Source organism: Aplidium turbinatum, chromosome 9, assembly GCF_918807975.1.
Source record: "Aplidium turbinatum chromosome 9, kaAplTurb1.1, whole genome shotgun sequence".
NCBI lineage: Eukaryota > Metazoa > Chordata > Ascidiacea > Aplousobranchia > Polyclinidae > Aplidium > Aplidium turbinatum.
In genome coordinates this window covers 9,156,103-9,180,258 of record NC_137480.1, presented here as the reverse complement: position 1 = coordinate 9,180,258, position 24,156 = coordinate 9,156,103, and the positions used below count along the sequence as shown (strand labels likewise).

The window sequence follows — 24,156 nt, the reverse complement described above, 5'->3', positions numbered from 1 at the left end:
TTGACTTTACGGTAGGCTACGCTAAAAAACTTAGCTTGCATATGATTATTAAGATTTTAAAGCAGAGGCCCGGGGCCGGGAGTACGCTACTCAGTGTGTTTGGTCATTTTTAATCAACCGTCCCAGATGTTGTGCAGCCAATGAGCCAATGTAGTACGGTAGCCTTAAATCAGGGGTGACGAACCTTTTTGCGGTCGCGGGCCACTTTGTCAATTACACATGAGTTATCGGGCCACACAACTTAGCGCTTGTCAAAATTATATGACGTCATAGATTGGAATCGACCAAAAGTACAAGGTGAATTTGGTGAATAGTGTTTAAACAACTTTGCCTTATAGCTTTCCTATTTTCTAACTTTAAACCTTGAAAGTTAGTGTTTAGGGCAAGAAAATAGCAAAGGAAAGGTGTAGTGAATGTACCAGTGAATGCATAAAACAGCTTTGAGATGTCTTTAATGCATGAGCGATTGTCAAATCGTTTTGCGGGCCTAACAAAACTCATTGACGGGCCGCATGTGGCCCGCAGGTTTGTCACCTCTGCCTTAAATGAAGGCATGGTTATTAAGTAGGCTACCAGCAACTAATTTTGAGTCAGCGACAGCCTTTAACCTAGCAGGCTTTTGTGGTATCAGCAAAGTTATCTAGAGATTACAGTGATAAAATGATACACAGTTCTGGGAGAAATCTAGAGGCTTACCGGTACTTTAGGTTTGATTTAGGCTTACAAAGTCAACATAGTGTGGTCAAAGTCAACATTTAGCGTATATGAGGCTTTATCATACAAAAACATAACATTAAGTAAGCCAATACGGCGGTTAAAGTCAACATCGAGAGTATATATTAGGTTTTATCATACAAACCTAATACTTTTGTTATAACTAGTTATCTGGCAAAACCAAATATAAGCCATATGTATTATGTTAATAAACAAACAAAAACCTGACTCAAATTTCATTCTTGAATATTTTGTTTGGTTGTCCGCTCCAGCCTTCCAAAAGTCAACTTCGAGTGTTTTACCTTGTTAATTTTACAGCTATAAACACAAAAAGTCGTATATCTCGAAAACTTGAAAATGGCGGATATTAGGTTGTGACAAATCACGGGAGAGCTGACCTTTAAACAACTCAAAGCAACAGTTGTAGGCTACATGCAGTACTGTATAAACTAGAAGCCACTATGTGGTAGAGAAATCTGTGTCAAAACCGAAACAGCTGAAGATCAATGCCTTTTTTGCTAATAAACTTCTCCACTACTGTATGTAACGAGCTGTATTGCGCAAATTTCTTGTACCTTTCGCTGTAGGTTTTTTTTTTAAACAATTTCTTTGTTTACTGTATTTTCTGCGTAATTTTTGTCAGTTTGGTGGTACACAGTAAACCTGACTGGATTATACACCTCTTTCTTTAATCAAAAGACAGTTTTGGAATAGTTTGCGGTAGTTCGTCTATAACGTCAATTCGGCTATAACGTCAGTTTTTGCAATCCCCTAGTGCCGTTATAGGCGAATTCTACTGTACTATGCCGTGCGAAAACAAAGAACAAGCGTTGGTAATTCACATCTTGCAGGGCGATGTTGTGCGGAGCAAGGAGATTTAATTTCGGTAGCTTAGATGCAGTAGCTGATTAGCATTGACACTGACCGTAAGTGATCTGGTCTGCAAACCAACGTTTTCAAATTGGTTGAAACTGCACAGAAGGCTGAATTCACATCTCACCTCAATTTGTAATTTTATTGTCAACATGTAAATGGTCACTTCACTAAATCGGAAGATTTTGGAGATACCGAAACAAATGGGTTACATTGAGCACTATTCAGGACGAGAATACAAGTTGTGGGTGTTGGGAGGTTTATGAGTAAAGGATGTGATTCTCTTCTTTACTCAATCGCATAGAAGAAATGGAACTGAGTGTGGAACATTGCGACACGAACAATGGAATCGAAAGATAATACTCTTAGTATATGTATATATTAAATAAAATGTAAGCATAGTTGAAGCAATACATGTGCCAAATGTAACATGTCAAACAGTAGGCCTACTTGGGTGGAAAAACCATGATTTAGTAATGGACTCGAATAATCTAAATTTTACTTGCAAACGGACTAGAAAATCTTCAGCTACCGTACTTAACTTGAAGTACACAACCAGGGATATCGCACAAATTAGTGAAATAACTGACAATGTTGCTGGTAGCAAGAATATTAGTTGCAACCATTGATGTGTAATGTTCGCAACTAGCAAAGGGTTAATTTTGGTAACTCTAGTCTAAACCAAACCAGAAGTATGGCTTGGCGTTTCAGAGTGTTAATGACTGGCGACCTATACACCGGCCCTGCCAACGTGCAAGCTTTATGTTTCACTGGAGGCCTATCTGCTACCCTTAATAGCACTCAAGATTGCCACTATAAATTGATAGTCTGAGTACTAGCTGATATAGTGTTTTTGTGTAATAATGAGCTACTTCTGCGCTGTATTTACCATACATATAATGGACTGGATTTTGGCGGTTGTGCTGAAAATATGAATAGCATCTGGAACCTGGGAAAATATGTAATGTTTTAAAGGTGAAACTAAGAGCTTTGTAGTGATTTCAGATTTAGTGATCACACTTTGACAATTTTGATTTTCAAAACTATCATTTCAAACAGATACCCTATAAAACACAACTATCCCAGAATTCAAAATACACCGGCCTCCTGTCAATATTATAGGCTTGCATGCTGGCAAGGCCTGTGTATGAAGACCGCTATGCTGGCGACAATGAGTGCAACTTTGGCGGTACGTAATATATAAATTATAAAACCTAAGTGTACGGTACACTGTCCGTGCCTGAAGAAAAGAAAACTAAGTTAAAATCAGTATGAAGTGGACCACCGAAAATGACAAATATATCTTGATGTAGGTTGTTGTTTTATAACGTTGCTAATTTTTGGCTGCCCAACCGCCACATTACCATATTTTCTATCAGGCACGTAACAGGATGCTTGTGCAATATGAAATATGCATTTGAAACAATAACAAACTTTCGTGAAATTTATGACAAGCAGACAAGTCTGCAGGCTTTTTTTGTAGAGATTTAAAAAACAAGAAATTCAGCTCTTGAACTGGGTTCGTGATTGTCATAAAATACACAAACGCAGGCACCAAGATGTGTGATTGCATGATCTGCAACTTAAGTGTCTTTCGCGAAAATAAACACCAGATACTGATAAAATACTTACAACCGTTTGGTCACGAGTCCTGTAATGCGTATGCAATGAAAATAAATGACAATAAAACAGCTGTCGGTACACATGCACTAAATACATTAGACTGGACGAAACAGACCGAAAGGTTTTACGTTTCAGTTTGTAGAAACGGTCAGGTCGAAATGGTCCTGTACAAGGCTAGACATATTTTTACGATTTACAAAACTGAGATATCTTCTTTCAGCATTACACATCATTTATTCTGTAAAGAAGTTGTAATTGTACAGTAAATGAATAAATTTTCTGCAGAAAAAAATCTAACTGCTCAAAATAGAAAAAATTCAAAAAGGTATTGATGACAAACTCAACGGGATGCCATCAAAAAACGTCGGAGATTCATCAAGATCGTTATTTCCGCCTAACTGAAGCAAGCGGGCAAGATTGTGTACAGGTACAGTGGATGGAGGAACGACGAAGCAATGGTTTGTCATAGTAGAAGTTCATCATCAGGTGACCCGGATGCAAACTGTTCCTTGGGTTTGGGAAGCGAGTGGGCCTGGTGCAGCTGCCGTTGATACACGACGTGGTTTACCTGGTGAAGAAATGGTTGAACATGAACGCTATAACAACGATTATTTGGACTAAAGGTCATGCGGGGGAAGAAATGGGAGACCAAAAAAACATGGCTTGAGATGGTGAGAGAAGACATCAATAAAAACTCTAACAACCGGGAAGCATGGCAAAAGGGCTGCAAAAATCTGCTGGCGGACTCTTACTAGCGGGGACAATCGCCATCTACTAAAAAAACAGGTGTGCGGATAGCAACGTTTTCACCGATACTTTGCACGGCACAAAAATAATAAACCTCAGCTAGCAAAATTGGTACTTTTTACATTGATTCAACGTCTTGTTGCTAGCTGGGACGTTGTCATGCGAGTCAGTTCGGACACTGCCACTAACACAGCTGAAATAGCTGGATCACCTTCTCAGTTAATACATGAGAACAACGCAATATTTTTCTAACGAAGATAACATTAACAAAGTAGTTTTAATGCTGAAATATCAAGACTAGTCAAAACTGCACCAACTATGCAAAGGTGAAAGAACGAGAGGATAAGTTGCTGGGCTGACAATTGTGTTTCAACTTTTCCATTACCTTTAAATCGTAATCACTGACGAAAGGAGGTATTTCAATTTGATCAGGAGCGATGTACTTGTAGAGTTCTGGAATGCTCTTGATGGAAGTTACTTGGCCAGATACGTCGCGAGCAGAAAAGGAAGTGAAGAACCAAACAAAAAACTAAAAAAAAAGGAAAATCACGTTGTTTAGGTCCCCAGAGAGCAAATCAGTCGTTTTCTACATTGGTTCAACATCTGTAGACGTTGAACCAATGCAGAAAACGTTGAACGTCAGAAGACGTTGAAATAATGTAAAAAAAACACTGATTTGCTGTCAGGGTCGTCGTCACTGAGTTCCCAATGAGTATATTGCTACGGCTCGCCCATTACAGCTGTTTGCGAGCATTACGTAACTGATCGTATTTGATTTGTGGTCTTACGTGCAGAAATGTTGGAGCACTGATTTGAAACCTTAATGCTGTTGTGAGCTCTTTGTACGAGAAAAGCTAATGGACATATCGGTAATTTTAAGTCAAGGAGTATCTGAAAAGCTATTTGTAGAATGGGGAAAAGAAGAAAGTTACATGCTGTAAAAATGAAAGGTCTACAAGACATTTATCATGTTTTTAAAACAGAAAAAACTGCAAACGTTTTCTGTTGATACATCTCCAGCCCCTTTCAAGCATTTAAAACTATGGCCAAATATACTAAACGAAGTATAGCTAATGATTGCAGTTTGTTTTCTATTGTGACATTATAAATGCCTTGTTCCTGCTTGGCTTGCTTGCTTGTGACCTAACAAAGTAACCTCTCCACCAGTGTTGTTTCATCTTGGAAGTTACAAATTGGTTTTGGTGATCATTAGCAGAGCACAAGAAAAATACCACGTACGATCGCATCCTTATAATGAAAGCAATCGGTTACTAAAGCATATGTGCAGGATTGTCTTTGTTTGTGACATGTTAGCAGTTTTATAATAAAGCACAGTCACAAACGTTCAGTAAAATCATTGTCCAGGAGTAGAACACCATACACGGAGATTCACACCTTGCTCGCAAAGGTAGGATGGACGATCAGAAGTCTCTTCAGGTTCTTTTTGTACTTGTGATCCAGTGCGTTGTGCACTCGCTTGACGAAGCTCATCGGTGGATGGTTGTTGGATTGCGAGATGGTGTGGAAATAAACGAGATTGTACGGTTCGCTTACCATTGGATCCAGCAAACGTATGAAGTACAGCAAAGCCTGGGGAAAGAGTACATGCTGCAATTTATGAACGAAATAGCGATTATGAAAATATGATCGTTGTGAAAACATTCTGCCGTGCAATATTCATATTTCTCCTCTCACTAATTTCTCCCTTTCTTTCTTTTTCTTACTGCATTTGCTTAATACTGGGTTGTATCAAAGTCCACATAAACCTTTTATTTCAGCAACTACGTACGTATAATAAGCTTAGGCAAACAATTCGCCGGTATGACAAATGTTATCCTGTTGCCAGCTATCGCCTGATGATAAAACACTTCCCTGTAATGATTTGTCCGGAATCAGAACATTCTTTTCAAACGGTTGTTTCACCTACCTTGTCCAAGTCCATGGTCGACATATCCATATGCTTTGCTACAAGGACTGCTACCCGAGATCCGTCTTTGTCTTTCCCGCAAATGTATAAGGCTTGCGCTTGGGCAATTTGAGAGACATCTTCTGTGCGGGCAAGGCGTAGTAACCTTTGATACCTAGAGAAAGTCATGTTTAGATTTTTTGTCATATCCAGGCTTACACTTGGTGGTTGAGGATCCGAATTAAGCGGACGGGAAAGCAAAGGAACGAATCTTCGTATCCACCTTTAGGCATGTTTTTAAGTGTCCTGCCAAAGACACAGCCGCATGCTCTTGAGCGAGGTCGAACTGACCCTGAGTGCGGTACCGAGGCTCTCACCACTCGGCTGTGCAGCCGACTATAAGTGAATGCTCATAACATACATTGACGACTGACGTGGTATAAAGAAAGCCTTAAAAGAACGCAAACACCAGCTTTTCATTCACATGCAGACTGATATGCGGAAAAAAGTGTGGAAGTTCATTATAACTATTTCCGAACAAATATTGATGATTAATAATTAACTAGTATCTAGTATGTAAATAAAAACTTTATATCAATAAAAATAAACCAACAAAAACAGTACCGCACAAACAAAACAACCGATGGTTCAATGAAACTGAAGTCTAAAGTGCAGACTGATTGCAATTGCAAATAACAAGATCAGGCTAGTATCAGCCATTGCCGTATTTATTGAACCGCGTAAGAGGTGCGGCGGTTCAATAAATTATTAATGAGCTGGCAGCAAAGACCGGCAGAACATGGAATTTAGATCCATTGTAGGTTCAAACCAGTGTTATTTTTAACATACAAATTGTTATGCAATTTCAGCTAATTAAGATCTTGGACAACTACGCTCGTAAAGTACAACGGGCAAGTCCAACGAAAGCCTACACGCTGTGCAGACCGTTGCATTCCAACCAGAAAATTAGCCCTTTTTATTGCACATAACACTTCACAGTGCAAAACTGTTTGATTTGTTGGCTTGGACACTAAAGAACTACACCTTTGTACTAAAAGCATTGCAGTACATGCATATCGGAAGTCACAAAAGCACTATGGAAGTTTTCTTAGAATACTAAACTTCTTCGGGCACAGGACGCTTCCGGTCGGTGTCTATTCGGAGACTCCGATTCGGAAGCGCCGACTCGGAGATATCCCAATTAGGAGACAACCTTTTTCGGAGATTTCTACAATCGCACAGCGCATCTGTTTATTCAAAGGAATTAGCATATAATCGAGGTTAATCAGATAAAGTCTCAGCAAAAAGTCTCAAAAGACGTCTGAGCGACAATAAACAAACAAACAAAACAAAAAAACAGTTGTCAAACGGCGTTTCATGATTAGCAATAGAGGTTGATCAAATAAAGTCACAGGTCGACATCAGTGGCAAATCTTGCAATCGCTTCCTAACGTAATAAATTAACTTTATTAACATGTAGGTCAACTACTTTTCTTTGTCAGATGAATGAAATCGTCCCTCCCTTTAACGCTACTAACATGATCCACCACTGACATCAACGATTATAGGTTTGGTTAATTGCTTAACCTGTAAAATAATCGTTGCTGAATATCGCTGCTTTGATACCAGCAAGAAATCAGCTACTTTACACCTACCTCAGCGAAACAATAACCGTTTTGTTTGCATGGCATAGGAAGCTAAACACAAAAAAAAAACGCCTACCTAAATTAACCCTAGAAATTTTCAAGAATTCACCGAATCGGTTGTCTCCGAAATGGGCCATTCCGACACGCTTCCATAGTGGTACGTGGACAGGTTTTTATAGTTGTGTTTGTGTATACCACGCTGCATCAACCCGCACAGAATTGCCAGCAACAATGGTAAATTCTGATTTTTGTATTTTTGTTGTCACATGCACCATCACTGATGCGGCCTTTGATAAACTAAAGTAGATGCTGAGCAAGCAAATTTTGTCAACGTTCTCCACGTCGTGCAGTGTCCCAAATGTTCTTGGTTATTTTGTTTTATGAAAAGTTTGATAAGAATGTTATTCGCTATCTGCCACAGGCACATCTCATGAGAAACCGCCTAGGCAGAGATCTTTGTATTTTTCGTTCATGATGTCCGAGAAATTTTAAAATATATTTTTGTATATTATCTTCAAAGTATTTTGTTGCATATTTTTCCATATGTTCCCTTTCAAGGTTGGCACGCCTGGGAATAAAATGCCACACTGATAAACAGGCATGCAAAATAAGACGAGAAGATATTGCCGAATATAATTTTATGCCCGTTTTTGCAAAGGTTAACTTTTTTCACCTAATTCCGAATAGTGGAAAAGATTTGCGTCTTTGTGTTTGGTTTTTAAACAGTTCAGCTTGTTCATGCCAGTTTTCATTTTTGTATAGAATGCTGTTCTACAATGTTTACTGTATTGAAGTCTGACTTAGCTAGTGAAGTGATACACGTTTGAATGGTGGTGCCTAAATCGCATATTTTGCAGCGCATCTTTATACAAATCGCTTTACGAGGCGGACGATGCAAACCTATCGTCAGAATGACGTGGTAGACCGTTGATGTCAGCAACTATGACAACTCCCATTCAAGCCACTGATCTTTATCAGGCCCTTGACAATGATTAGGATAAAAAAAAGTTGACAAGAATTGTTGATGAAATCTTTTTCCAAATTGATATCCGGCATGAACGGTGGATTGCTTGCCATGCATTGTAAACTGTCAGTGCAACAGAACTTACACACGCTCCTGTGCATTTCGTTTGTTATCATTCCCCATGGTTTTCAAGAGAGCTTTCCTTGCAGCTTCATGGTCATCAGAGATTGCAGAAAAGGAATGCTTGGTTACTGAGTTTCTTGTAATGTTCGACGCAGTAGGGTCACCCGAAATGCTGGTATCGCCATCTTCAGGAGCATCTATTTTTACAAATGAAACCAAACAAAAACTCGATAAAATCGCGACACAAAAATATCGTGGAGTAGGAACACAGATGGAAATCAGGCTATTTTTCCATTGGTTGCAATGAAAAGGTCCGAGTTTCCGGCCCGGATACTCATTATGCGTAGTCTCCGAAGTAGTAGGCGACGCATGATGCATTTGAAATCGTTAAGTTATTGAAAAACGTTGAGCTACAAATGATAGGTGAGATTGAAACCAATTACACAGTTAAAATTGCAATTACATAATTTACAGTACTGCTCCGAACAAATCTAATTTATCGAGAAAACTTGATTCGTAGCATTGATCAAGAATAGAATATACTTCTAGACACCTCAAAGATTGTGGGCGGTTATGCACACGCTTCACGCTTGCAACACATTTGCATACCATAAACAACTGCAAGATTGTTGACTGATCAAAGTAAGCTGTTTTAATGCGTGGCAGAATTGCTGAACAGTCACGAAAGAATTTCAGCTGTTTTTTTTTATACACAAGCGATTGGCAAACGTGAATAAAAAAATATAAAAGAAGTTCTAAACTTCTAAAAATGCAATTTACCGATAAATGATTTGGAGAGAGGTAAATCAGTGATGCGTATCGCTCTGTCAACATCTATCCGTTCGCCCCATTCACCCAAATCACGTGAAGCTATTAAATCAGCGTTACGTAATGCTTCCTCGGTGGAACGAGGAAAGTAGGCAGGAAAAAACTTCAAATATAGGTCCTAAATAAAAAAAAAAAGTAGTTGCTTATTATATTGAACTACTACACGTAAATGAACACACCACAAATAGCTGGGTTACTGTCTATAAAAGAAACAAGAAAAAAAGTAGTAATAATAACAATATAGGCTAATCATGTTTCATTTTGTGCCCCTTACAACAACATACAGTAGCCTACATTTGCAGACGCAACACAACAGACAACAACAAAGTCATTAGGTCAGCAGCTCCCAATATTTTGGGATGCAATCAACTATCTTGCCGAGACGCAGTCGCGTGCACAAGAGCGGGGTCGAACCCACGTCCTTTTCGAACGTCGCGAAGACATTCTCATCACTCTGCCACACAGTCGACAAAACAGTTTGTGTCACTAAATTTCCGAAGCAAGTTCGAATACATCACTTACCAATTCATGTTGGTCGACAGACAAAACAATGGCTTGAAAACTGTGGCCCAGCTTGCTTAAGCAACATCTTATTGTACCTAAATTAAAGCACAACTGTAAATTTTTAATGCATCTAAGACAACTGACATGTTAAAAATCTCAGGACAAATTGTCTCATATGGTCATAGTATGCAACTAAGTGAGGCCTAGTTCTTTCATAGAAGATGTTCAGCATTTCCAAATATTTTCAGCAAGTCAATCCGACCATGCAATCTGACACACAAACTTGCTTTTACAAGTAAAAAATAACAACCACAAATCATACAAAGATTTACACAAGTGCAGGCTACACAAACCTTCATAAGAATTCACTACTTCCTTCTAATTGGAGACTGTCATTGAAAATCAATATTTGTATTAAAAATGGCGCACTTTATGATGTATCAAACTGCATGTGCACTCTATTTCATCAGCGATACAACGAAATACTGTAAACCGCTTAATATCGGTAAAAACAAACTCACCTAGTGCAATGTGAACTGCTTCTTCAAGTAGAGTAGAGCTAGTACTCGCGTACAAAGGAATAAAGCCGACCGTTTTAAACTTATTGTTGTATGCCATTTGCATGGCATTGCGATATGACCCTGAGTGAACAAGCAATAGAAAACAAAGTGTTGAAAAAGAATTTCACACAAGTAATAGTAGTCCAGTTTTAATCCGGTGATGTCCACGTTACCGAGGGTGGCCGGGTTCACCTCGAAGTGCCGCAACACAAGCAACTCATTATTCCGCTTCATTATATTGGTTTCGTTTCATAAATCGAACACAAGTGTTTGACAATAAGACATAAAAAACTTAATTTTGCAGAGCAAAAATTGTATTTTTTTTTTAGTTTTTATTAGAATAAAATTTAGAAGATTGCACCACAAAACACTCTGGTATTGTAGCATAGAAAAGATAAACAATGTAACTAAACTGAAATTTAAATCGAGAGTGGTGGACATACACAGTTCAAACTGGTGCACAAGAGACAACCAAAGAAGTGCACCAATTAATTACCAGCAGAAGAAATGATCAGTTCTTCGATTTTGGTTTTAACATTATAGCAGGGTCCGGAATTGTTTTTATAGCAACGAATCTGCCTTGGCGTGATATAAAATATCCATAATAAACGGACCGAGATGGTTTTGAATTACTTTAGTACATACACAAGTGAATTTGTGATAAAGCAATGAAGCTTTATCAAAAATAAAAAGATTAAAAGCAATACGGTGTCATATTCACTTACTGTGAAGAGCGTTTTGCACGGCCGATTTAAATTTTATGTTATTTCCAGGTTCCATCACTTGTATGATATATCTAGCTGGAAGATCATATCCACTACCTAATACTGTATTTCCAGTTTTGACACCTGAAAGAAGGATTGTTCAATTTATATATCAAACCAAGCGCAGCTAGATTCGGCGACAAAACAATTGATTATGTCTAATACAGTTTAAAATCACTCAACCATATCGACCATCTATTGTTGAAGACAAAATGCAAGTAACTTATCACAAATGCAGATGAAGCAACGAAGACATGAAATGTGAACACAATCTTTTATGTCAGATTGAATATAATTTGTTGACTACCTGCGACATTGCTTGTTCCATCACTGCTTGAGTTTGATATTGTATATAAATTTATATACAATATAAATTTATATAAATTTATCAAAGCACAAACAACATGGAACGCTCTAACCTCCGAAAGAAACGTACAAACATCCTACACAGCATATCCAAAAAATTAAAGGAGGTTGCAATAGAAAAGGCCAACTCTTTGGCAGAAGAAATATCCGCATCTGAAGACAGCAGTAAAATGTTCCAAGCAGCAAAACTACTTAAAGCGAGAAAGCCTCCTACCCCCATCATGATTCAAGATGTCAATGGCAGTTTTGTGGTCTCAGACAAAAGCAAAGTAGAGATTGTAAGAAAATGGTTTCAGCAAAAGTTTACAATTCAGATGATGAACCAATACAACCATTCACCGGAGAAGCAAGACCCTTGCAAACACCAATTACCACTGAGGAAGTGTCTGCAGCAATTTCTTCTTTGAAAAACCGTCGTGCTGCTGGCCCTGATAACGTCAACAACGAACTCTTCAAATTCTCCAAAGACATAATCTCCGGTTTAATATCACAGACTATTAATGAATCTTTCAAACAACACAAACCAGTAGACACCATCGGCGAAGGCATACTGATTGCTATACCAAAACCCAAGAAACCAAAAGGACCACCAGCTAATCTTCGACCCATTGTGCTCCTCAATAGCATCAGAAAAATCCTCTCCATCATCATTTTGCATCGGATTAGAGACAAAATTGACAGCTTTACTGGACCCTTCCAAAGCGGTTTCAAACGTGGCAGAAGCTGTGCTGACATTGTCTGGGCACAACGTATGCTCGTTTCAGTGGTAATGGCTAGAAAATGGGACTTCCACAAAATGGGAATAGATATGTCCAAAGTCTTTGACACCATCAAACGCAAAAAAATCCTTCAAATTTTAGACCAAGTTGGCTGTGATGAAGATGAACTGCGACTAACCCGCACCCTGCTAGCTGGCACGAAACTGTATGTGCGCATTAACAACGAAATGTCCGCAAACTTTGAGACTACCATCGGTTCCCCTCAAGGAGACAGCCTCTCCCCAATACTCTTCACCTGCTACCTATCTGCAGCATTGAGCTCAGTGCGAGAGCAATACTCCAGACCAAACCCCCCTATATCTGACACATGCATGCCTTTGGAAATGGAGTATGCAGACGATGTTGAGTTTCTGGATGAGGAAAGACAGCCACTTGATATGCTACAATCTATTGCTACAAAGAACCTGAAAAACTACAATCTTTTCATGAATGAGACTAAAACTGAATTCACCCACATATTTCTTGCAGACACAAATGAAACTGATACTGCTAGCCTACCGATTCGAGGAAACGAAAAATGGCGTACACACAAACTTTTGGGATTATTATTGTGCAGCACTGCCGATGTCAAATCCCGCTGCAATTTAGGCAATGTCGCTTTCAGATTACACTGGAAACTATGGAGCAAGAGATCGAGAATCCCATTACAGTTGCGACTAAGATTGTACAACGCGTACTGCATCCCAATTATGATCTACAACTGTAATAGCTGGTCTGTTACCAAAGCAAGTCTTGAAAGATTGGATGCCTGTCATCGAAGACATTTACGTGTCATAACTGGTCATACTTGGCCAAACAGTCTTATCTCGAACAAAAATCTCTACAAAATATGCAACAGTGAACCATTGTCTTGCAAGATCTCCACCATGAGATGGAACATGTTTGGACACATTCTGAGATTTCACCAGGACTCACCTCCTCAGAAACCCCTTGAATTTGCAATAATTGGCAGCAAAAAGTACCAAGGCCGAACCGGACGTCACCGTACCAATTTATTACAACTGCTGAGATCTGACATCAGAAAAGCTGGCCTGGGATCCCTGCTCAGCACACCACATCTCCACCGATTGCAAAACATCGCAAAGGACAAAACAGAATGGAGATCCTATCAACCTTGTTGAAAGACTGATCGAAGCCAACGGATGCCAAACGATTTGGCTACACTGGCAGCGGAGACAGTTACAATAATAATAATATAAATTTATACATTTGGATACATCAGTGCAATAAACAGGAGTGTTATGAAATTTTAACTAAAGTAATTATCATGAAATTTCATTGACAGTTTTATCATACAGATACACAAAGTGTTATATATTTGTATAAATCACAGGACAGTTTTTGACAGCGAAGCATCATTTTATTGCCAGTTCTTATTCACAAGCTGTGATCTACAGTCTACAAAAGAAAAAAAAATATATACAATAATTTACCTTTCAATTCTTTATAATACTTTTCAAGGGATAAACCCGCAGACTGATGAATCTCACTTGCAAGCGTCGAGATCTTTAATGTCATCTCATTTATAGGCAAGACAATGCAATCCAACTCGAGGTTGACAATGCCTCCTTGGCTAAAAGAATATATTTTTCTTTAACTACACTACCCAGACAACAAAATTTGTAATTTTTACATTCTTCTTCCCTCACACGATGAAAGAATGTTAAAATGACAGAAATTGCTGTTTGGGTACATTGTGTCTAAGAGGCAGCAATATTTACCACCGGACACCGGTATTTTAGTTTCATTAATTAGCATTATGACATTTAGATTTTAGAATACACACCTTCAAATAGACCATTTTGGCAGACGAATAACTTTCACAGTTTTCACACAATATATATACTGTATATATAATATATATGGATGAATGCATCATAAATTAAATAAAAAAAAATTCAAAAGCTATCTTTAAACCATGTATAATACAGTTTGAATTAATTGACGTTATGAATATACTGAATAAGAATCATTTACCACAAATATATCTGCTGGTTGATTGCTGAGGAGACGACAAACTTCACGGCACATCTTGAGTCTTCATTCGACGAACTCTCACACTCTTCTTGCAAAGACGGAGCATCCCAAGGCCTTAAATTCTCAAGCTTAATTGTTGAGATGGCATTCATGGAAAAATGTTATTTAGAATGTGTAACTATAGTTCTATCAACTAGTATCATTCATTCCATTGCACACCTGCAACAGCACAAAACTAAATTAACATTTGGCATAGCACAATTAAACTCTTGGAGTACAAGTACCACTACCAGTACATGACATTCTGGTTTGCCTGATATGGCGCAAAACAATTCAGTGCGGCTAATCTGTCGCCAAGACATCTTACCACAGGGTACATCTTATCATAAGACTATTTCATTCAAATTCTATTTCATCCATAGAGCATAGTTTGTTTTGTGCAGATGTTTTTGTTTACCAATGTTGAATTTTTATCACAAGTTTTTTTTTTTTTCATTAGACACGCTTTGTGACTAACAAACAAAAAGCTCATATACAACTGGAAGTGAAATGATATCACAATGTCATATTGTCATTCCAACGCATTGTATTGCTACAATGGGTGATATGTTCAGTTGAAATAAAAAATGGCATCATACAGTTACTCAAACGATGTGTTTACAGTTTTTACTGACACAAGCATTTAGTCACATATGATGAGAAAATTACAATTGAAATCAAATACAAATTGAATTGAAATTGCTTTTGAAAACCTGTTTAGTACTTACTGTGCTTGCTTATTTGGCATGAAAGGTATAATAATTAGCCTAAGTAAGTTACTATAGTTACATTGAATTTAAAAACAAATCAGCTACAATGCAATGTGTTGGTACAATAGGATACCGTGCATTGAAAGTGCTGAAGATTCCTCTGAAACTGTTGCAAAAGTTATGGGAGTACCGTTCGAAACAACAACATACAAAAAAGTAAATAATTTTGTTTCAACGTAAAGTTGCGAATATTTCATTTTATTCTGACATCCAAACAACCAGGCCTTCAATTATAATGTTATTGTGACATCATCTTACTTCCAGTTGTAGATTAGCTTGTTTGTTTATTTGTAGCTTGTATTGTCTTGTTTGAAATATACCATGATAATTTCTGTATCACAACGTGTGTCTAGCGAAAAAAATTGAGATGAGAATTGAACACTCTAGTACACGAGACCAGTTCAATTCTCGGTCCTTTCCAACATTAATGCTCCACCAGGAGCAGAACTAACTCGGAAGGAATGTGTAAAACTCAATCGCTTGCAAACTGGGACGGGCTGTTTCAATAGCAATATGTTTCAATGGGGCCTCGCTAACTCACCATCTTGTGCATGTCACTCAAATTTTCAGACTGCATACCAGATTCTCTACCAATGCCCTACATGTCGACCTAGACATGTAAACCTAACAACGCTCGACAAAAACACAATCCATTGGCTGCTGCGCCTGAATATAACTAAGTGATCTGCAACGGCCTCAAACACAAGATGTAGAACACTGGTAGTGGTACAACAAATATCGGCACAAATGCAAGCCATGCTCAATGGACAAAATAGAATTTGCACCAAATGGTCTCCCAATGAGATGTTTCAGTGACAGGTCGAGGTTGGCCGCAGTTGATTGCCTGCTAAAAAGCAGGCTGTAACAGAATGTCTTGAACCTGAAGTTTGCCTTCCAAAATACGGTACCAGAGCACAAATGACATCACACAAATATACAGGTACAAATATATTTCAAATAAAACTAGCCAACCACACTAAAAAGAGCAAAGATTTTACTGCCCAGGGTAAAGTACCGAAAGTATTAAAATCGATATTTTAACCACTTATTTTATTTTTCAAAACTTTCTCTCAAGGTCACTTGCCTACTATTATAGAAGTTCACGGGTTGGCAGACTTGCACTTTATTGAAGAGAATTGGAAACAAAAAAGGTTAGTAACCCTGGGGGGTTTTTTCGGTCATTGATCGATTTTTTAGCAAAATGTCCGAAAAAAATATAGTCAATTCAGTCAAAATGTCCGAAAAAATATTTATATAGTCAATTTGGTCAAAACGTCCGAAAATTGAAAAAACGTTTGTCTGTTATAACTTTTCTCAGATAAAACACGACAACGTTTCTCAGCGAAACTTAATGTTGTAGCTAGTCATGAAGTGCAAATTTTGGTTTGTATCAGCTACTTAAAAGGAAATATTTTCATCAGAAAAAATGACCGAATTTTTTCAAGTCATTTCGGACAAATGACCGAAAAGTCTCAGCAAAAAAAACAAAAAACAGTTAGTAACCACTGACATGGATCAAATCAAATAGCTAAGAAAAATGATAATGGTTAAAGCTAGGTCAAAAAATCAGTAACTTTAAATTTATTGTGGTTTTAGACAATTTTAAATTTCATTTATTAAAGAACTAATGTCATAAAAGCATATAATACCGTAGTACAGAACATAGCAGTAACTTCACGTAATGCGATTGAATAAAACACATGCAAAATAAAGCTATTGGTTGGGTAACAATGAGCATTTAGTTGATTGAATATGCAAACCAACAGTGTTGCGCATCCAACGACAATCTGCGCAATAAACACAGTTTCAAAAAGTTCAATTCTGTCGAATTTGGTGAATCATATCTTTGATCAAATCGCCTTACAACAATACGATACAACAATACACATAGTTTGTTCATAGTCATACTAAGCACCAACGATTCTAACATTTCTTAAAGTAGCTTCTGGCTACCGTACTGTATTTATAAAGAAATTCTTGCATTTTTAGGCAAGTTTTTGGAAAACTTATGCTTTATAGCAAATTAATTTGATTAAGATGAATACAACGATTGCTGTAACTCTAAAATTATTAGGCATAACATGTGACATCAAAGTAATTAGAAGATATTTGCAATGTTTAAATGCATGCATCCTCAAAACTGGTTAAGCAGTAATAAAATTTTATTTGCATAGTTTATGCAGATCAATTTATTGGATAATATATAGCTACTATTAGTTGTCATATACCGTACCGTAGTAAAGAAAATTTCAACATCAAGTGTATATACATTTTACTTTCAGTAAATCTAATTTTATAAAACGTACTTTTCAGTTACTGTACCAGTGTACCTTTAAACCAAAGATGCTCAAAGTAGGGCCTGTGGGCCACCAGTGGGAACCTTATCTGTGGCCTCCATCTGGGCTTTAGAATATATAATACATTATACAATCTTAAACCTTAGGTCAAATTTCATAGAAAAAATGAGTGAAAATTTTAATGCATCTGCCAAGACTTGCAAAAAGCAAAATGTGGCTAAAAAACTTAGTGCACCCCTGCTTTAACACTAGAACGGCCGAGGTGTCGAAATCGACACTTTTAGAAATTTAGTTCACTATTTTGAGCCTTAATTGTTATCGCAACGTTTTCAAACTTTCAGTAGCTTCCCAATTATGCTTACACTTTATAGTTCAGTATTATTTTTCTATGAAATCTTTTTATGTTATCTACAATGTGCGAATATACCTCCAACGGCCGAGGTGTCGAAATCGACACCTCATACAAATGTAATAATATTTGTAAAGTATAAAAGATTTTCTGTGTGAAAAAACTAATTCAATAGTTTTCACACTTACTTATAGAGTTTCTCATGGTAATTGTCCAACGCTCGGCTTGACGTGTGTTATCGCTTGGCTTGATTTTAGGTCATCCCACTGAGTTTACAAATACCTTCCAAAAATCTATCAGCGATTTGCAACAGATAAGTATATTCATATTCGAGAGCCACTGGAAGGACTTGTTGCCAATTGCATCAACAATTACACTCCGGATTGGAGCCTGCCGAACGATGAACAGCTATTTCCAATGAAAAACAGATGTCCTTTTATCATGTTCATGCCAAACAAACCAGACAAGTTTGGCATGAAATTTTGGGTGTTTGCCGAGGTTCATTCCAAATATGTAAGCAATACCGTACCGTACTTATCGTACCTTGGAGCTATTGAAAGAAAACAACGAAATGGAAGGCTTCTCCCCGAGGATGTAGTGATCAGGATCACCACCAATTTACACAGACAAAGCGGGTACAATGTCACAACAGTTAACTTCTTTACTAGGGTGAATCTTGCTGGTTTGCCACAGGAAAGAAATATAACCATATATGGAACTGTTCGAGCTAACAGTAAAGGACTGACAAAGGAGATGACCAAGGGTGGAGGAGAAAGATTTTCCAGTAAATTCTTTTACAATTCAACGAACAGCTGCATGCTTGTAAACTATCAGGCAAAAAAAAAATGCAAATGTCCTTTCCACTATGCATGACAGCCCCAGTATTGATGCAACAGAAAAAAAGAAACCCTCTGTGATCCATTTTTATAGCGAGAACAAAGTAGCAGTTGATGTGTTTGACCAAATGGCAAGAAAATGTCCCACACACGCAGCAAGCAAAAGATGGCCTCTTGCAGTTTGGACAAATATGCTAGATGTTGCAGCTTTGAACTTTTGGATTATTTTTAGAAAACGTCCCGGCAGCAACATCAGTCGACGTGATTTTATCCTCCAGATTGAGAGCTTGAGAACTGCTCATGTGCTGAAACGAAAGCCGACACTGCAGAGAAGAGCAGGGACGACAACCTTGAAAACGCAGAAAATATGATGGACATTATTGCAAAAACAATACAGTTACCATTTGTCGCCACTGTCGAAAAGTGGGAAGTGTGATAATGGTGACTGGAAAGTCACAGAGTGCAAAGGCTGCACTGCGTAAAGTGTTTGTTGGTTTGTTTGATTTTTTTCTCCTGAATAAGAAAACTTTGTGCTATTTTTATAATAATTATGTATATATTCGTTCTGTTGAATTTTTAGATCATTGTACAGAGTCAAGATACAGATACAGTCAAGCTTCGAACTGATCAAACCCTGGTAGCCTACGTCATAATTTTCGTCTAAAGCTAAAAAATGAACAGCGCAAATAGGTGATAAAAGTAATAAGTGCTTCAGATAATTTTATCACTGTAAAATAAAACGAACTCTTACTGTTAATTTTGCGGAAAAATAAAGTTTTTGTGAAAATGTTGATTTCGACACCAGCGGCCGTTAGAGGTATACTTTTTTTTCGGCCGTTCTAGTGTTAAACAAAGACAAAAACTTCTATAAACAAAGTCGATTGCGACAAACCATCTCACACTACAATGGTAACAATCAATAAACAAACACACATTAAGCGCCTTATAATATGTTTCAGACAAATAGGTTTGATATTATATTATATAAATAGTTTTACTCCAAAAATGTGATCTAGGGTATCGTATGGTTTTTGGTTATTTGTTATTGTTTCATTGGCATTGGCAGTTTAAAAGTCTTTTTCTATTAACCTGCAACAATAGACATCCCAATGTTTAGGCAATGGAAACAATAAATTTTTAGTCAAACACAGCAGTGAAGAACAAAAAAAAATGTTGAAAAGACTCCATTTTAAAGACTTTTGTATTGATGCTATATGAAAAGATCCTGATATCTACTTATGAAATGTTATCATATTTAAATTTGGCATAAATTGGACACAAAATTTGTACAGATTCAAAAAGATTTTGCTCAAAAACATTCAAGTTCAACAAATTGCAACAGGGTCTTCTTTCCTCAATTAGAGAACTAAACAATATAGTAGCCCCCATAACCAAGTGTAAACAAGCCTTAAAGCAGCCGGCGGCCATGGCCGCTAAGTAGTGCTTGCATGACCGCCAGTGCTACCTCCTCAGTCGGCCAAGTTTGGCCGCCGGTTTTTTCTAGCTAATTATTTAATTTTGCGATAGAATGATCGTGAATCAACTGTCGAAAATATCTAGTATCAAAGAGTGACGCAGAATTAGGTCAGCGCGTCATAATCACCACTGTTGTATTATATTGTGCGGAAACATTTGCTATTGTATGGAAAATATCACGCTGGAATCACCAGCTATAAGTCTTGTTTGTAATTCCCGACGTTTATTTTAACAAAGTGTTAATCTGAAGTGCTAATTTACATCGGCTGGCAATATTGTTGTTTTTATGTCCATTCAATGTTGTCGGAAATTGAATCGTTGTTAAAAAGGAGAACTACTCAGACAACAAAATTTGTCAATTTTACCCTAATTTAACGACTGCAAACGTAGAATCAATGTAAAAATGACGGATATTGTTGTCTGGGTAAGTTAGTTGACATCCGAGGGGAAAACACGTGTCTTCAGAGTTGAGAAATGTTTCCGCTGTGGGTTAGTGACTTCACACACTCAATGGTGACATCATAACGGTATAAATGGTCAGGTTTTATGAAAGGCGGTATTCGGTAATGCACTAATGCAGTTGAAACAATTTACTGATCAGCGAGCAGTTGAAACAATTTAGCGTCGTTAGATGGTCCCGCAATACCGGATTACAATAAAGCAGTTATTGCGTGGTACAACGATTCTATAGCAGGACATCGCCCAGACTTCAACAACACTAAGTGATCATTTTGGCCTTGTTGCAGGTTTAATTCTATTTACTTGTGCTATCGTTATTTGTATTTTGGCCTCCAAGCACGCAGATTTGGCCGCCGAGAAGGAGCTCTCGGTAGGCCACGATGGCTGCCGGAAAAAAACACGAGTTTTAAGGCCTGTGTAAAGTTTTTTTTTATTATTACTGTCACAGTTATTACATTATTACTGTCACAGTTACATGAGTAAATGGCTGTACAGTGCAGCCCATATAAAGAGTAGGCTAAATCATTAAAATACATATATACATATAATATAAGAAATAACCCACACTTATTCTGACATTTTTTCAAGCATCTTGTTGACTTCTTCAATCTTCAACTTATCAGATGCACCCATCAAACATGTAAATAACAAAGCACAGAGAGCTGTGTCAATAGAAAAGTGACTGAATATGCAATCAACCAATGAAAGTCTGGGGCCTGGGCTAACACATTTATGAAATTCTCATTGGAACAGTCTTCATGCATGACTGCACAAGTACACAACTACACATGCATAGATTATTTTAAAGCAAGAGTGTAAACTGTACAGCAATAGTATCAAGCTATAAAACAAAATTGGGAAAGAATTTGACTTCATTTGCAACACAACTATATCAAAATTAGCTAAATATCGTACCATGAAAATACCATCAGAAACTGTAGCATAACACTGACAATGTACACAAATTCAGTTAAGTGTACTATAGGCTATAGAAACTAAGTAATCTGTTCTCTTCCAGGTAAAAAACAACAATTGCTTCATGACAAATTATCACAAGAAGTATTTGAGCTGTTTAATTGAAAGGCGTGTAAAACGTCAGTTAAGCCAAAGTAGATCTTGACTTTTGATGAGTAAAATGTATTCATGTACGGTACCTAAACACACACAATTTTGTATATATTTGAATAAGACCTTCTGATGATCCATTATATTTGATGATATATTTATATGATATATTTTGATGATATATGATCCATTATTTTGATATATTTTGATGATATATGATCCATTATATTTGATGATATATTTGAATAAGACCTTCTGATGAAGACTATTTGAATAAGACTTTTTGAATAAGACCTTCTGAATAAGATATCTGATGATATATTTGAATAAGACCTTCTGATGATCTGATGATCGATTCTATTTGAATAAGACCTTCTGATGATCCGTTAGGTGAAACAATTTGTAAAGGCTTCAGATAGTAATAACTATATTTGATTTAATTTGCTCTGCTTTGCTTTTTTGCTTAGCATTGAGCACTTTTTTGTAGTATTGATAGTTTTCATTGTTTCAATTTTGTATATATATATATATATTATTTTTGTATACCAAATGATACACAATGCATGCTAAAAAATAGTTTGCACAAAACTAGCATCTGCTTATTTGAGCTTTTCTGCAGCTTTGATTGTTTTCCGTGTTTTATTAACATCGTTGATTAAATCAAGTATGAGGTAACGTTCAAGAACTTTAGATGCTGTTAGCAAGCCTCCGAAAGCACCTCCAATAAAACCACATGTAAATACATCCTGTCCAGTTAAGTATAAGTTTGGAATAGGTGTTTCAGGACGAAGATCAATGGCTTGGTTTTTAAAAAACCTTTCTTTGTTGTGATGCAAGCCATATATCTCACCATGTTGGTTGTTTAAATAGTGGATGTGACTTAAAGGGGAACCACCTTCAATGTTATCCACTTTGTCTTCCAAGTGAGGAAATTTTTTGACCACCTGTTTCCAAGCTTGAGTTATAAAGGTACTTTTAAGGCCATCATATACCGCACCACGCTTTTTGGTCTTTTCATTTTTCCATTCTTCAAACCAAGTCATGGCTGATAGGGCAACTATGATACATGTTGATTTGTTTGGAAACCTTTCATTCCAGGTAGGATCTTTTGCAGAAGGAAAGGACACAAACAAAACAGGAATATCTTTTTCAATGGCATCTTCTCTGGACAATGCTTCGTATTCTAAGAATTCTTTACCTGGGTCATTGCTGGTTATCATCCAATAATTTTTAGCTGATAAATTCAACTCTTCCTTGGTGCCATTTAACCCAACCATAATTTGCAAACAAGTAACTCCGGGTCTGGTTGGTTTGATATTATCCATTACACCATACTTTTCACCTACACTACTAGGCAACATGCCAATATAAGTGTTATAAACACCAGCACCGGATATAATGATAGGAGCACGAACAGTGTGTTTGGAAGAATTTGAAGTTGTTAATCGAACACCACATGCAACATCATTTTCAATGAGAATTTCTTCCACAAAAGCTTGTGTTAAAACAGCACCACCTGATCGTTCTATTCCAGGTATCATTTGATATGCTATTTCGCTTGCACCACCTACAGGATAAAAACCTCCTGTTCGAAAAAGATGATTGAAAAGCATTCCATGCATTAAAAAACATGACTCTTCTGGTGGAACACCATAGTCTCCAAAACAGTAAGTAAATAAAGCTTTAAGTTCTTCATTATCAGTCAATTCATCAATGACCTCTTTTAAAGATTTCTGGGTGAGATAATCATAGTCAGCAAATAATAGCTTGTCTAATTTTAGGAAGAAGAGGAATTTTAGCAACAATTTTGGCAACATTTTCAAAAGCGTAAAAAACGTTGTTGTAGATTTGGACTTTTTTAGTAAATTAAAATATCTTTTTATTCCTTTGTGTTCTCGAGGAAATGCAGCCAAAAGTTGTTGTTCTGCTTGTTTAATCCCTTTCTTATAAGCAAAATCTTTACTGGGATGTCCTGGTCTGTTAAATACAACAGTATCAAAATTCTCATCAATCTCTTCCCAATGGAGTTGCTTGTCAGTCAAAAGATCAATAAGACATCTATTCATACTCCCTTTTTCAATGTTACCAATATAATGAATTCCAACATCAAATTCACAACCTTTACTTTTGTATGAATGAGTACATCCACCAGCTCGATCATGTTGCTCAAGAACTAAAACTCGTTTTCCAGACCGTGCCATCAAACCGGCACAAGCCAAACCACCAATACCACTGCCTATTACGATTGCATCAAGATCTTTTGGCACAAGGTCCGAACGAAAACAACGCTTTAGAAGTTTTTTTCTCACTTTACGATCAGTTTCCAAAGGACGTGGGGGAAAAATGTTTGTTATTGCAAATGGATTTTTGGATTTGCTGCTGAAAACATTTTTCCACAAAAAGTTTATTCCAAGAGCTGACAAACCCAAAGATAACAAACCTTTAAGAAAGTACAAAATGAACGAATCCATTTAATAATTGCATAAAACTA

General features: G+C 37.1%; 1 protein-coding gene and 1 pseudogene across 1 annotated transcript; both read right to left on the bottom strand.

Moving 5' to 3' along the window:
* Positions 1 to 1,715: 1,715 nt before the first annotated feature.
* Positions 1,716 to 14,589, bottom strand: LOC145777056 (protein GDAP2 homolog). Its single transcript, XM_082588334.1, has 11 exons — positions 14,375 to 14,589; positions 13,831 to 13,970; positions 11,214 to 11,336; positions 10,450 to 10,569; positions 9,947 to 10,023; positions 9,377 to 9,542; positions 8,619 to 8,793; positions 5,885 to 6,038; positions 5,353 to 5,547; positions 4,343 to 4,486; positions 1,716 to 3,778 (listed from the first exon to the last, which is right to left on the bottom strand). Exons 1-11 carry the CDS (start codon positions 14,524 to 14,526, stop codon positions 3,674 to 3,676), a joined length of 1,551 nt encoding a protein of 516 aa, XP_082444460.1. The 5' UTR covers positions 14,527 to 14,589; the 3' UTR covers positions 1,716 to 3,673.
* Positions 14,590 to 22,264: 7,675 nt separating this feature from the next.
* On the bottom strand, positions 22,265 to 24,156 carry LOC145776655 (all-trans-retinol 13,14-reductase pseudogene; annotated as a pseudogene).

Excerpts from the sequence above, each read along its gene's own strand:
- LOC145777056 (XM_082588334.1), bottom strand. The coding sequence starts at position 14,526 with ATGAATGCCATCTCAACAATTAAGCTTGAGAATTTAAGGCCTTGGGAT. Across the intron at positions 11,337-13,830 it reads GTATTATAAAGAATTGAAAG|GTGTCAAAACTGGAAATACA; the intron begins GTAAATTATTGT and ends TCCTTCTTTCAG. Across the intron at positions 3,779-4,342 it reads TCAGTGATTACGATTTAAAG|GTAAACCACGTCGTGTATCA; the intron begins GTAATGGAAAAG and ends TTTCTTCACCAG.